Below are 14451 nucleotides of genomic sequence, written 5' to 3' on the forward strand. Positions count from 1 at the left end.
CTTCTCCACCAAGTTGGCATTTTCAGCCGGGTTACTGTGCTTTGATTTTATGCATCCCATGATATAAATAATATAGCATCAGCGCTTTTTTTTTTCTTTTACTATGTCTTCCCTTGTTTGGTTAAAGTGTTTCCAGTGGTTTTTGGGGCTAGCAGCTGTGACACTGATTCCAGCAATAGTTTGAAGGGATGGGCAGCCAAGGCACCTAAAGAGCTTGTGGATTCATGGTTTCATTGACTTGTTCCTCTGACACAGCCTAATCTGGCAACAAGACAGAAAAACAAAATGGTTAATGAGGATGAGGAAGCAAGAAAAAGAATATCCCAATGAGGAGCTGAAAGTCTTGGATAAAACCTTTGAAACACTGAATGTTTACTAATCCCTCAATAACAATTTAAACACCTTGCAGAACGGTCATGTCAAACTGGTGGCGTCTATACTCTCACACCTTATGTGACAGTATTATGCCACTTGTTTGTTTTTGTCATTCATATTAGCTCGGTAAAGAGGAAGGCAACAGCTTTTTCTAGGAAGTGCAAACCTTAAAGGTGAAGTGATATGAGCCACATTAGACTGTTCTGGACTGCTCTTGACCTATTTAACAATAGTAAAAGATTTTAAAGAACATTAAATTAATTTAATTAAGCAAAACAGACTTTGAAAGAAAAAAAGGGTTTGTGAAAAGGGCCATTTCCACCCAGCCAGTATTCTATAAAGTTTTCTATCAAATGTTACGACTGTTCAATCTCACAGTTCATGTGAAAGTGGATAAAATTATCAGTAAGGATAGAGTATGTATATGTGATTGGAAGGGGTATGTACTCATACGAACTGTTTGCACATGTATTCATCAATCAGCTTACTAACAAACACAAGTCTGGAATAATGAACTTCCTCAAATCTCCCATTACCTTATTGAATAAGTTTAGCATAATTGTAAGAGTTTAGCTTTCCCTTAAGCATGGCTCTTTAAACCCCAGAAAAACAGTAAGCAGCTGCCAACAGAGAGCTTACAATCACTCTTTCAGTCTTTTGGATCTGCTGTCTTGTCCATATTGACAAATTGATTTTCAACAGGGAGATGCAGCTTTTATATATCACAGAATACATGTCAAAGGTTCCATTTGCATTCAAAGGAATCAGTTGCGTAAAAGGACTGCCCTTTAGACAAAGGTATGTGCTAAATATAATATTTATTTTTTGTCTAACCCCACCACTTAGAAAATTATGTATTGAAAGAAGGTTACATGCTTTTGTTTATATACAGTAAATGAAATGAGAGGTCCCCGTAGGGCAATTCACTGTATTTGTTTATACTGTATTTGTTTACATAAAGGTTCAGTTAAAAACAAATTCAGAACTGGTACGGCTCAAAATAACGTAATTGTTTATAAATAATACATTGAAATGATATGACTAACGACAGTAGCAGCACGTATACATGGCTTACAAAACACAAGTGTTTGGTTTTAGTCTGAGATGGTAATTAATAGACAATAATCGGACGTGTCGAATTCGAACTCGACCGCATCAATTAACGAAATGATAAATTGATAGACCTACCCTGCTGTAACAACTCAAAGTCAATTAAAAACTGTCGACACAATTCGCTGAAAGCATATTATATTTGTGCCAACATTCTAAAATAGCTTTTTAATAATACTTTTCATTGGGCTGTGCATCGTGTTTTAAATACAAAGCAGATACTCGTTCGTTTATTTTAAACTTGTTTAATTATTTTGATTAATCATGTTTAGATATTTGCTACAGGTTTGCGTTCCCAGAGGAAAACGCAAAACATTTCTAGACTGAGCACCAACACATTTGCCACATGTTCACGTAATCTAATATAACATCAGTGATGAAAACGTTACCTACCTTAGGGCAATTGTCTGACCATAATATTGACACGTCACTACAAACTACAACAGATTGATCTTTATCTTCAAAATAAATGCTACTTTTGTGTAAAATATTTTTTTTTCCACTGGATCTGAATGAAATGGACCTACCGCTGCCTTTCAAGAGATATTTTAACTTTGCCTCACCTTATAACGATCTCTTTGGAGACAGCAGGTTTCTACTCCCAAATCTGCATCAGTTCCTTCTTCATGTGAATTAAATACACCATAGCCCTTGAAAAAGCGAACCAGAACGTATTGTAAATACTTGCAAATTCAATTGAAATCGCATTTCACAATGCACCATGAAGACAGAAAAGCCAGTCTGATTACTGCCAAAAAACGCGGCTGGAATCCTATTCCAAATACAGTGTTATTTAGTACAGAATTCCCTTTTGCAATGGCGAACCCTAACTGCAAGCTGTTTAAAATCGCGTTGAACAATCTAGTACCTGGTTATTATTATAAAATAGACGCTACTATATTAAATACATACATTACCGTGTCTATTGCTATGGCGTCACCTATCGGTAGGCAATTTCAAAACTTAGGGAAAAACGGTTGTGTTCGATTGTTCGAATGCGATTTCTCTAGGCAGTTGTACATTTTAAACTTTAGACTACAGCGTTCACCACATCTTTTATTTAGTGACATTTTTATTTAATCGAAACATAAATTATAATCACTAGACTTTACTCGTATTTTACTCGTTTAATTATGATAGACGAATTCATTAACAAACAGCATTACCACTTACAGATATTAAATTAAATACTACTGATTGTTCATGGATTGCTTTGAATCAGAAGCTAATGTCTACACTGAGTTAGTCGGTTAGGTATGCATTATTAGGCTTTCACAGTACAGTATTTATAAAACTTACATTGTTTTTCTACACCGACCTTACTAAAAAGGTTTTGCATTAGCAAAGACAGTTAAAGAATATCTTACCTCTATTCGTTCTGGAATGGTTTCTGTTTAGTTTACTGCTTTTGTAAACATCCTGCTAAGGTTCCCGTAATACGAAAACGTAAACTTTGGACAGTGAGCGTCACTGAACAATCACTAGGTGCAGTTATTACTTACAGTTTATACTCTCACCCCTGACGCTTTTGTCCACAAGTGAAGTTAGTTTGGTGGTTCATGGGTTTTGAGCAGTCCTGGCATACACATGGGTTTTTTTCAATCTCAGGTTATTTTTAGAAATGTATTTTGTAAACAAAACGCTATGGATTGGCTATTTTGAATGACATAATATCAATCTAATAGGGCAATGCTAACACTAAAATGTTTACTTAGTAATATTGCCAATAACATATTTGGAATGTATATATTTGAAATGAACATGGATTAGCCTTTATTGCTATCATATGAATATATTATATTAATTTAAACCGATGTTCCGACATCCACCCACACTTGCGAAATCTCACATGAAAGATACTCCAGTGACTACAGTATCGTGCAGTAGTGTTGCTAAACAGCAATTGAATTACCCAAATTAATCAGTGACAGAGGACAATACAAATAGTCTACCACATGTATTAAACATATCCGAAAGTAAGGTTCCCTTCTGCATAGTGAAAATAAAGCAGATTTGATACTTTTTGGATGTAAACGAAAATCTGACGAATTCTACAAATAAACTACGTGTACACGCCAGATCTCGGATGCAAAAAGCGTGACAATTTACACTGGATTAGGTAACATACATAAATCAATAAAGAAATAAATACAATTTTTAACGCGAATTGAAGATGGTGTTATTGTTTCTCCTGTAGCTTTATATAACGTATTCCTAACCCTAACATACAAACATTTCTCAGTGGTAAATCCCAACTCGAACCTATCCCTTATCTATATGTATTGTATATTCCTAGCACTTTCCCTGGGATGTTTTGCAATGGTGTGCTATGGCTCCCTCTTGCGGATTTACCAAACGTCGAGTTTGCAAAGGAATGAAGGCCTTTCTGGAGTTTACTGCGTGCTGGCTTACCTTTCTGTTGATTTTTCTTTTTCACAATGTTTTCTTCTTCTGCTCTTTCAAACCACACTCTAACTTTGACAGCGGTTCACTTCATGAATAGAGCCCCAAACACCACAGTATGCTATGCTGTAGAGTAGCCTAATGATTTGTTGTGGATGTTTATTATTTTTCTTTCTAGTATTAAAGGGATACCAATGAATGCATTTATATACTTAAACCTTTTGGTACAAAGACACAAATGTATGTATTATATATGATGTAAGAGTGAGTATGGGAAATGATTATTGTTTTCTGTTATTATCCTAAGATTGATACATCTCTCTAAAAAAGGGCTTCCCAAACTGTTTTACCCGAGGCCCACCTGTTCAGCTGCATTAGGCACTGCGGCCCACTATTAGCACTCCTTGGGAAAATGTCAAATTAAAAACATTTGATATGTTTAAACCTGTAACATTACAAATAAACTTAATCTAACGTGTCCTTTATTCATTCGAATAAATATTGTGAAAGACAGAAATCACATAGAATATGCACTGAGTGAAAATAAAAAAAAACTGACACTTTAATTTTAGTAAATAAAATAAATTGCAAAAACAAAACAGACGTTTTTTTTTTTATCAAACCTTTAAATTAGGTACCTATGTATAATAGAACATTTTAGAAATGCAGTTATTTTTCTTGGTCATCAAACAAGAAATAAGTGCATGGCTGTTATTATTCCCATTCATAAATACCTGAACAGGAATCACTTTTGAGTAAAACCAGTACAACCAGTACAACCAGTACACCCTTAACCTCTCACGCTGAACAGTCTTGCACACAAAAAGACTAATGCGCACAATACAGAGGGAAGAGCCTTGCAGAAGTTGCTTTTTTCGCCACTACTCTGTGCAAACAAATACAATTTGCAAAATCACATCCATAATCCATAATCGGATTGCAGCTGCGCCACTTAATCAAAAGAAAATTTATGAAAATAAATCCATCTGCAGCGAAATTTGAATCAGTCAAAAACGTTGTTGTTATTATTATTATTATTATTATTATTATTATTATTATTATTATTATTATTATGCAACAAAACATATTCTAGCGTTATTTTAAGACGACTGTGAACGAGCCAGTAATTAATAAAATAGCAGTAGGCCTATATCCAAACATTTTAATAAATTATGTAGATTTATTACTTTGATTAATAACTTGATTTAGTTACTATTGAAAGATATATCAAAGTACTCAACATTTTAAATGTTAATAGCCAATTAGTCACAAAAACGTATTCATCATAGGCATCAATTTAATTTTTAAATGAATGTTATCAAGTACAAACGTTAATATAAAAACGTTTTTTCTAAAGAAAAAAAAAACCATTCATTCAAACTCCTGTATCTGCCTTTTCTGGTCTTTATACTTTGCAAAACGTATTCTTTGGTTGCGGTTTCGACATACTGTAATTTCATAAAATTCTGAACACACTTTTTACATCTGCCAGCAGAGCGATCACATGACCTTAACATAAAAAAATACATAATGTCATTACTCCCGCGGCGCACAGGGGCTGTGTCGCGGCCCACCTTTGGGCCGCAGACCACAGTTTGGGAACCCCTGCAGTACACCATGGGTCAATTGCAACGAACTGAAAGGAGCGTACTAACTGTGGATGATGCCGCGATTAGTACAGGGGACTAAACAGTACACAAGTTAACACCAATTGCAACGAACTACGCAGCTAGAGATAGTCCCCAGCTGTGTATTAAAATGTGTCTCAATTGCAACGAACCCAAACTGCTGTTCCCCTCCTAGAGGATACTAAAACATGTTACTTAGCCTAGTAATTTCTGTAGACTAGACTTGCAGTATCGTACCAACTGGAACAAATATCAAAAATTCCCAAATGTATTGACAACTTTTATGAAACTGAACTACTCATAACAAAAAATTATATAAAATGATTTGAAATCTTCGGGGGGGGGGGGAGGATTGTCAAAACGTTTGCAACAAAACCAGTTGCATACTTAAGTAACTTCTTCAAAACAATAATTATACATAATTCCAGTACGACTTTCCAGTCTCTCTACTTGCGGTCTCTCTAAAGTCAGCATTAAGTCTGTGCAGTTGTGCGCTGCAGAATTACCGTGGAATCCTTTCGGCCATCCTCCACAGTTTCTGTAAAATCTTTTAAGACTATGAAATAAAGTTTTTTCTCCATTGTATCATTTTGCACACGACTACTGTCCATGATTGCCTTCGTATGGATGTACTGAGAAATTAAGCTTTTATAGGCTATACCTGAAACATGTAATTGGCATTTCGGACTCGAGTTACACCTTTTAGAGTCTACATGCAATATACTTTTTGGTCCTATAAACGAATGCATTTGTTTTGTGTGAGAGTTAAATAATCAGGACGAATACACGTTTTGTTTATCCTCGAACGCAGCTTCATTAATGTTGGTGATGTTTTAGAAGAATTCGATTATACATGGGAATTTGGTTTAAGTAAATGGGAAAATATCCTTATGCAATTCAGCCTTAGTATTTACTTTCGTGTGTAAATACATTTCCTTACAGAATTTCAAAAAGTTCAAGAAATTAAAAAAAATGTAAATTAATAAAAAACCAATAATAATTAAGATGTTAGTTTTTCTTATATATATATATATATATATATATATATATATATATATATATATATATATATATATATATATATATATATATATATATGGATTTCTCTTTAAATCTAATGTCTTTGTGATTTCATTCACTATGTAGCTAAAGATGTAACGATCTACTGTTCCTTTGCATAGACCTGGGTTTGTATTCATAAAATAACTTAAGTGACAAAAATGTAAGTAGGGTACTTATTTGGGACACTAAAGTTTATGGTTTTAGAAAAAATGAAATTAGATAATGTACAATATAGAAGAATAAAAGAAAATAAATTGATAAATAGACTAGATACCATGATGCTTGAAGGTTTAAATAGAAAGGAACAGTAGAAACGTTGGGAAGTTGACTGAGCAAAAACTTATTTGTGTGAACCTTTTTGAAGCTGAACAGAGAGCTAATACTACACAATTAGAAGAATTCGAGAAATGAGTTTTGAAATTCAAAAAATAACAGATGAACCGTGTCGTAAACTGCTGCCTTCAGAGATAAGAGAAGTAACAAAAGAAGCTGAGTATTTCAAGAAAAAAAAAAACTAAGGTATTTAAATAAAAAAAAAAATCCAAAAATATTTTCCTCAAATAAGCCATGTAATAATGTACACAAGAATCGAATACCCAGTGATATATATTTAAAAGTAATTGAACATATACACCTTGATATGGTAGCTAAAGATCCGTGCCACAATGACGAATATGGAAATAAAATATTAAAGACAGAGAAAGATGGGAATTGCTTTTTTAGGTGCTTTGAGTAGTTTTGTATGAAACACAATACGATTGGTAAGGGAGAATATTACTGAACACATGAGCAGAAATGAAAATAGATACAAATGTTACCTTGATGAGGATTATAAGGAACACATGGAGAAAATGATATTAAGCAGAGGTAGCACAGAGACCTACAGAGGCAGACGTTGCTGCTGTAGATATTATAAATAGAACTATACATGTTTACTTAAACGCTGTAGGCCAGGAATGCTTTAAATATGAAGGAACAGAAACTTCAGTCCCATGTAATGGAGAACCAATTAATCTGTTATATAAAAATAATCATTTTGAATTAATTACACTTACATGTAATAGATACATATAAAAAATATCAACTGCAAGGAATCAGAAAAATACATACACACACAAAAGAAAAGAATGCGGAATAGGGATTTAGGAAAAGGATCAAATAATATTCGTAATGAAGAAGTAACTATCGGGTGCACAACAGTAAGAATATCAAAGTTAAAATAAACAAAGAGAAGATGACTAAGGGTCATGAAGTGGACGCAGTATTTAATTTATCTGATACAACATTAACAGCCTCACAGAAAGCAAGGGGCTCAAGTTTGTTCCCGCAAGAAGATAACATAATTAAAAGAATGGGAAAGACGAAGGAGGCTAGAGGAATACTTTTATAATGACACACACACACACAGATAATCAGAATATGTGCGTGAACATGGAATACAAATTAAAAGAAAGCACCATTGGACTCCTCCGGAGGGAAGAAACAAATGGAGACGTGTATATTGAAGTAGTTAGAAATTAAATAACAACAGGCCTTAGAAGTAAAGATAAACTACATGTAACTACGAATGAAGAAGACGCGCTAAAGTAATTATTAAAGGATGATAGCACCATTATAAGACTAGCAGATTAAGGTTGGTAGTAATGAACAATGATGATTATATAAAAGCAGTATGGACTGAATTGCAAAATATAAATACTTATGAAGAAATAAAAACTAATAATAATAACAGCATAATAAAAGAAGTCAGAAATTTGGAAGTTAGATTATATAAAAATTGATTTGTATCGAAAGAATAAAAAAATTACATGCTTGCGCAAAATCCAAGAACAGTCCCGTATTATCTAGTCTGTAAATTAGTACGCAGATCCGAACTAAATCTACAAGTCCGTTGCAATTCACCCACTAAGTTACAAATGTATTTTTGTAACTCACGTAGCAGTTCTAAAATTGATCAGCAGGGGACAGACTGTGCGCTCCCAAAACGCCTGAGCAACTCGACACGTCTTGAAGAATATTAAGCAGGCGTGCACAAGGTACATAGTTATTTATAAACTAATATAATTTGGGAAATTACTTAAAAGTAAACGATGTCTTATTTGAAGTAATAACGAAATAAGGAGCTTGACTGTACACTTTTCTTTAATCTTGAGCACCTGCATGCCAGGCTTTTAAATCGTAATAACTATTATTTAACGATTTTGTATATAACAAATAACAGTATACAATGCAATACATATAAATAGCACGATTTCAATAAATATAATACAATTACAAAGTATTACACTACAATACGTTTTGTTTGCAAGTGGTTGGAAAAGATTATGGACCTAAATGTGACGTCGTATTGCTGAAAGGACATACGTAAATGACAACATTAACTTGCCTACTATGTAGGCATTACTCTTCACCCCAAATTCACTGAATAGCAGGCTCAATAGTTTTATCACGGACAAATTGTGGTTTGCTACTCAATTTACATTATGTAACCCTAATCGAATCTTAAACGCTAAATTAGCACACGAGTATCTAATTACAGTAGGTAATGCACGTGTAGTTAGAAAATACCTTTTATATGATTTACTTGGTTAAAGCTGCCAACTTTACAACGTGTTTCTACCAGAGCTCTTTAAGCTGTGATAGAGAAATGGGTCGCACTTCAGACATCTAGATTCATTGTTGCCCAACCAGCCTATCATTGAATTTTGACGACACAATAGTGTAACCAAAGTTGGGGTATAAAAAGCCCCGTTAGAATATATGACACCTATCAGTGTGGTGGGTGGTTCTAAGTATACGCCTCACTGCATAAGATAAAGTGGAAAACAATACCAAGAATAACATACAAAAAAAGTACACCACCAAAAAGGGGAACATGCAGAAATCACGGATTCTTATTTACTTGTGTCTCCTGGTTGCGTATGGTCCAGTGGGTCTTGGTGATATTCCTCAACAGCCTTCAGAGAAATCGGACGACAGTGAACCGTGTGCTACTTGTGACACAAGGCAGCACAGCAAACTCTTAAGACTGCAATCTATCAAGTCCCAAATCCTCAGCAAGCTTCGCCTCAACCAGGCTCCAAACATCAGCCGTGATGTTGTCAAGCAGCTTTTACCCAAAGCTCCTCCAATGCAGCAACTGCTTGACCAATATGATGTCCTGGGGGATGATAATAACGACGGCGCCTTGGAAGATGATGATTACCATGCCACCACCGAAACCATCATCACCATAGCTACAAAGCGTAAGTACCCACCACAAAGCGCAAACCTGCATTGATGTTAGTTGTACAGCAGCAGTATCAGTATATTGACTAGTATTGTATGTTTTTGTGTAAAACAAGTGAGATGTATTTGACAGGGCATCGTCCCTTTTTGCAGAAATGCAAATATACCAAGTAGCAGGCTTGGTTTCTCCCCATATTATACGTATGTTATATTATAGGCTACTGCACTAATAGGCAACTGCATTACAAAATTGCCGAGTCCAAAATGAACACTTGAACAATCATGTTTTGTTATCCATGCGACTTCTCGTTATTTTGTTCTTTATCCAAATGAATGCTATTTTTCATTGGCTTCTTGCTATTGAGTGGACTTTGCAATACAAGGAACACTTTCTCTAACTTCGATTTCATTAACTTAAAATTTGGACATTAACGTGTTAACATCTCTGTTAGTTCTTCAAGATTAATCCAGGTCTTTATGTTCTGGAGAGTATAAGAAAGGCGCATTGTCCCAAAAGCATATTCATGTTCATTTGAGAAGAATAAGTTAATAACAATTAGTGACGGTGGGTTGACGTCAGCGAGTTGAGGGAAGAGTTGAATTGCAGCTGACTGGAATAAAGTGCTTAGTCAGCTTTAACTAATTGCATTATGTACGGTACTCAAAATATTGGCAAAATAGTACTGTAGCTGATTGTTTTACAAATACTGATTTTATTTCACCCCTAAAGAAAAGTATACCAACATATAAAGGGGAGTGAGTTGTTTGCAGTAGGTAGGCCTATATGTCGCAATTTTTTTTTAAAGTAATTGCTAACCAGATAAGACATCTCGTTTACAAGAGTGACCGGTAGCCGACAGAAAAATGCAACATGTGAAGTCATTTGAAAAACAAAGTGGCATTAAACTGAAATAGGTATCTTGGCAAAAATAGTTAGGTCAGATTTGATGGCATATAACCAGCAGAATTAACTTACTATTACTTTTGTTTTTATTTATGTTAGTGAATCATCCCTGTTTTTTTCTCCCTAAAGCTGACTCCATTGTACAGATTGATGGAAAGCCCAAGTGCTGCTTCTTCACATTCAGCCCGAAAATTCAAACCAACCGTATAGACAAAGCGCAACTGTGGATACACCTGCGACCAGTCCCGGAATCCACGACTGTCTATCTGCAGATCCTCCGACTCAAGCCAGTGACCGACGGGACCAGGCACACAAGAATCCGGTCTTTGAAGCTCGACGTAAACTCTGGGACCAGCATGTGGCAAAGCATAGATTTTAAACAAGTATTACAATCCTGGTTTCGGCAGCCTGATATAAACTGGGGGATCGAGATCAACGCATTCGATTCCAATGGAAATGACCTTGCTGTTACTTCCCCAGAACCGGGGGAGGAGGGGTTGGTAAGTGGTTCTTATAACTAAGTAAACGTATGATGCCGGCCCACTGTAACATTTTGACATATGTATTTCAGTGTGTATTAATTGTTCTTTCTTACTATTATGAAGACGGCGTTAGTACCAACAGTGTAGACTACGTCCTTCGTTTACCGGTAATATGAATTTGCTTATAAATATATCAAATCAGACATATCTTTAACAGAGCAACACAAATTGAACAACATGTGTTAAAATCCAATGCAATAATTATGTTTGACGCAAATTTTGTCAGCTCAGTGTCATACGGTGTTGCCCTGTAACACCAGCATCCATCCAAATGGGGCAGTTGACAGTTTTGTGAAAAGCTGTGGTGCTAGTGCTTTCTCAGAAAACAACCGAATCTTATAGAAGTATAATGAATTCTTCCAGGAAGTGATTCTAATTTCATAACACATATTGGTACACAGATAGAAGACTGAAAGTAATCACGTCTTGGTTAGCAGGTGCTTCCTTCTCCAAGATTGAAAAATCTATTAATGTTTTTGGAGACAGTCTCAAAGGTGATGCCATAACAGACTATTCTATAATCAGACTTTGCTACCAAAATAACAATTCAAGTAATCACAGAGGAATGATCACATATATTTCCAGAATAGTTTAAATTGTGTTTGTGCAAGACTTGTTTTGTAATTTAGCTGTTTTCTTTATGACAATATTGTTATAAGTCTTTCCATTTCTGCTGTAATTGATTCAAGTGTTTAGTGGTTTGTCTTTAAACGTCCTATAAAGGATGGTGCAATCAAAATCTTGTAGTTCAGCCTGTTGCCTTAACTTAAGCAATGCTCTGTCTTAAAGTATAGCATTTAAACATATTTCAAAAAGAAGAAATGGTTTGAAGGAAATGCAAATCTAACAGGGATCCCTCTCCCATTGAAAAGCATTTAGAGCCATACCAGGTCTGAGCTGATTCTGACAAGCAGAAGGTGCCCAAGCCTGGAATGGCTCAGGCGGTTTTGCTCTTATTTTCATCCCTGGAATTGTCAGAAAAAAAAATGTAAGCATAACCATTTGAGCTTGTAAGGTATACAACTGGGAGACAGGGGGATCATTAGTCAGGAATAATGATGTTTCTCTTGAGTGCGTGTCAGTTACTGTGCATGTTTAATGATAACATTGATCTTTTCCTTGTCCTTGTTTCAACAGCAGCCTTTCTTGGAAGTGAAGATCACAGATGTGCCCAAGCGATCAAGGCGAGACTTGGGCTTGGACTGTGACGAGCATTCTCCTGAATCCCGATGCTGTCGTTACCCCCTCACTGTGGACTTCGAGGACTTTGGGTGGGACTGGATTATCGCACCTAAACGATACAAGGCCAATTACTGCTCAGGAGAATGCGAGTTCATGTATCTGCAGAAGTACCCTCACACTCACCTGGTCCACAAAGCGAACCCGAGGGGTTCGGCAGGGCCCTGTTGTACCCCTACCAAGATGTCTCCCATCAATATGCTCTATTTCAATGAGAAAGAACAGATAATATATGGCACAATCCCGGCCATGGTGGTAGATCGCTGTGGGTGCTCATGAGCTTGCCAGCAAGGCCCGTTCCTTCCTGAGGATGGACTTGAGAATGGAGAGATTTCATCTGTCAGTGATTTCTGCATTTCCAAAATACTGTGCAACAGAACAAGAATAGAGCCAGTTGCTCCATATTCAAAAGTAATGTTGAGCAAGTCATCGAAAATCTTCCTGGAAGACAAATCTACGAGGCTGCTGGAGGTTTGATTTCATACTCGAGAGAGAGAAGTAGCAGTCCAGACCATGACATCTCCTAGCAACCCTTTTCTTCTTACAGGCATGCATACACACGCCTTTCAACACCAGCTTTGACAACCTAACAATATATTACACAATATCTCAGAAAATTCATATATGCAGAGATTTCTGAAAGAATTTTTAAGAAGCCTCTACAGTAGGTCTTTTTGAGAAAGGCTTGATGCTTGAATTCAAGATTAGATGGGCTTCAAGTAATGTTAACCTTTACATAAGAGGTATTATAGTTCAGTAAACAATTGCTTTCCTGTCACAGTGCCACCTGAACTGTTCTACACACTTGAATTGTAACTTTATATCAGAATTGCTGGAAAGATGGACTTGAATTAGAGGCACTAAGAATGCAGTGTTTGTGTGTAAATGTGTAAAAGGCAGAGAAATGTAAAAATATGTTAAATGTTTAAAACATGCTTAACGAGTAAGTAGCAGGGTTCTGAAAAATATAACGTCACACGTCTCCAGGTGTTGCTACAACTGTTTAAATTACGTACCTGTCATTTTTCTTTTCATTGTTAACATCCTGACAACTTTTTACACTTATAACTTTAAAGTCTCTTTCAAAGCTCATTTCAAAATGGACGCTCTAGTGCACTGATAGTGTAAGGATTGTTGCCCACATTGTCAAACAGGTAACACAGCAATAACGATCCATGATGTGGGACAGAAAAACCAGAGCGCTTGTTATGTTTTTTTTTTTAATCTCCTGCAGTGATTTAGAGGACAGATCACAAACCCCAGTGCACTAGAGTGGATATTTTGAAAAGAGCTTTGAAACAGACTTTAAAGTTATAAGTGTAAAAAGTTGTCAGGATGTTAACAATGAAAATAGAAATTCATTGTTAATGCTATATTTTTTGGAACCCCGCTACTTACTCTTTAAACTGTTTTACAAATAATACAGTTTGCACTATGGCAAACCAATAGAAACGAATTGGTTGCTACAAAAAAAAAAAGATTTTGATATGTTTGCTAATTTGTAATGTGTACATGGCATTGTTTCTATACAGACTTTCTTTCATTTTTTTAACCACTGTTGGTAAATGTATCGTAAAAGCACAAAAGTAGAGACATTTGTACAATAACAAATTCATATATCTGTTATACAAATAAAGGTGCTTGCTTTAATATTTTTTTTTTTATTATTATTAAATCAAAACATAAATGTAAAAATGCTCCCAAAATGAATTTACACCAGGTACAGCAATGTTTGCTTGTGATCAACCAATAACAATCTTTTTTCTGAAACAAAATGAAATTCTAAGCTCTCTAAGAAGATGCATACAACATTTGGACGACAGGGCCAGGCCTGCAGGTGTCTGCCTGAACTCACTAGGCGCCTGGCCGTCAGGGTCCGGTGTAGAGCGATGAGGGGAAGCAGTCCCTTCTGGTTTTGCCTCCCAGAGTCCGGAATTTCCCTGAGGAGAGGGTCGACTTC

General features: G+C 35.7%; 1 protein-coding gene and 1 long non-coding RNA gene across 2 annotated transcripts; one reads left to right on the forward strand and one right to left on the reverse strand.

The window, feature by feature from the left end:
- Window positions 1–67: 67 nt before the first annotated feature.
- Window positions 68–3009, reverse strand: LOC117400663 (uncharacterized). Its single transcript, XR_004544236.3, has 3 exons — window positions 2853–3009; window positions 2049–2135; window positions 68–261 (listed from the first exon to the last, which is right to left on the reverse strand). It is a non-coding gene; the product is annotated as an uncharacterized LOC117400663 (long non-coding RNA).
- A 6195-nt stretch (window positions 3010–9204) lies between these two features.
- mstnb (myostatin b) lies at window positions 9205–14141 on the forward strand. Its single transcript, XM_034000915.3, has 3 exons — window positions 9205–9823; window positions 10840–11210; window positions 12390–14141. Exons 1-3 carry the CDS (start codon window positions 9454–9456, stop codon window positions 12768–12770), a joined length of 1122 nt encoding a protein of 373 aa, XP_033856806.1. The 5' UTR covers window positions 9205–9453; the 3' UTR covers window positions 12771–14141.
- Window positions 14142–14451: the final 310 nt, after the last annotated feature.

This window comes from Acipenser ruthenus, chromosome 10, assembly GCF_902713425.1.
Source record: "Acipenser ruthenus chromosome 10, fAciRut3.2 maternal haplotype, whole genome shotgun sequence".
Lineage (NCBI taxonomy): Eukaryota > Metazoa > Chordata > Actinopteri > Acipenseriformes > Acipenseridae > Acipenser > Acipenser ruthenus.

Bases quoted from the DNA above. Each gene is read 5' to 3' on its own strand.
- mstnb (XM_034000915.3), top strand. From the start codon at position 9,454: ATGCAGAAATCACGGATTCTTATTTACTTGTGTCTCCTGGTTGCGTAT. The intron at 9,824-10,839 runs GTAAGTACCCAC...TTCTCCCTAAAG, and splicing joins CATCACCATAGCTACAAAGC to CTGACTCCATTGTACAGATT. The intron at 11,211-12,389 runs GTAAGTGGTTCT...TTGTTTCAACAG, and splicing joins AACCGGGGGAGGAGGGGTTG to CAGCCTTTCTTGGAAGTGAA.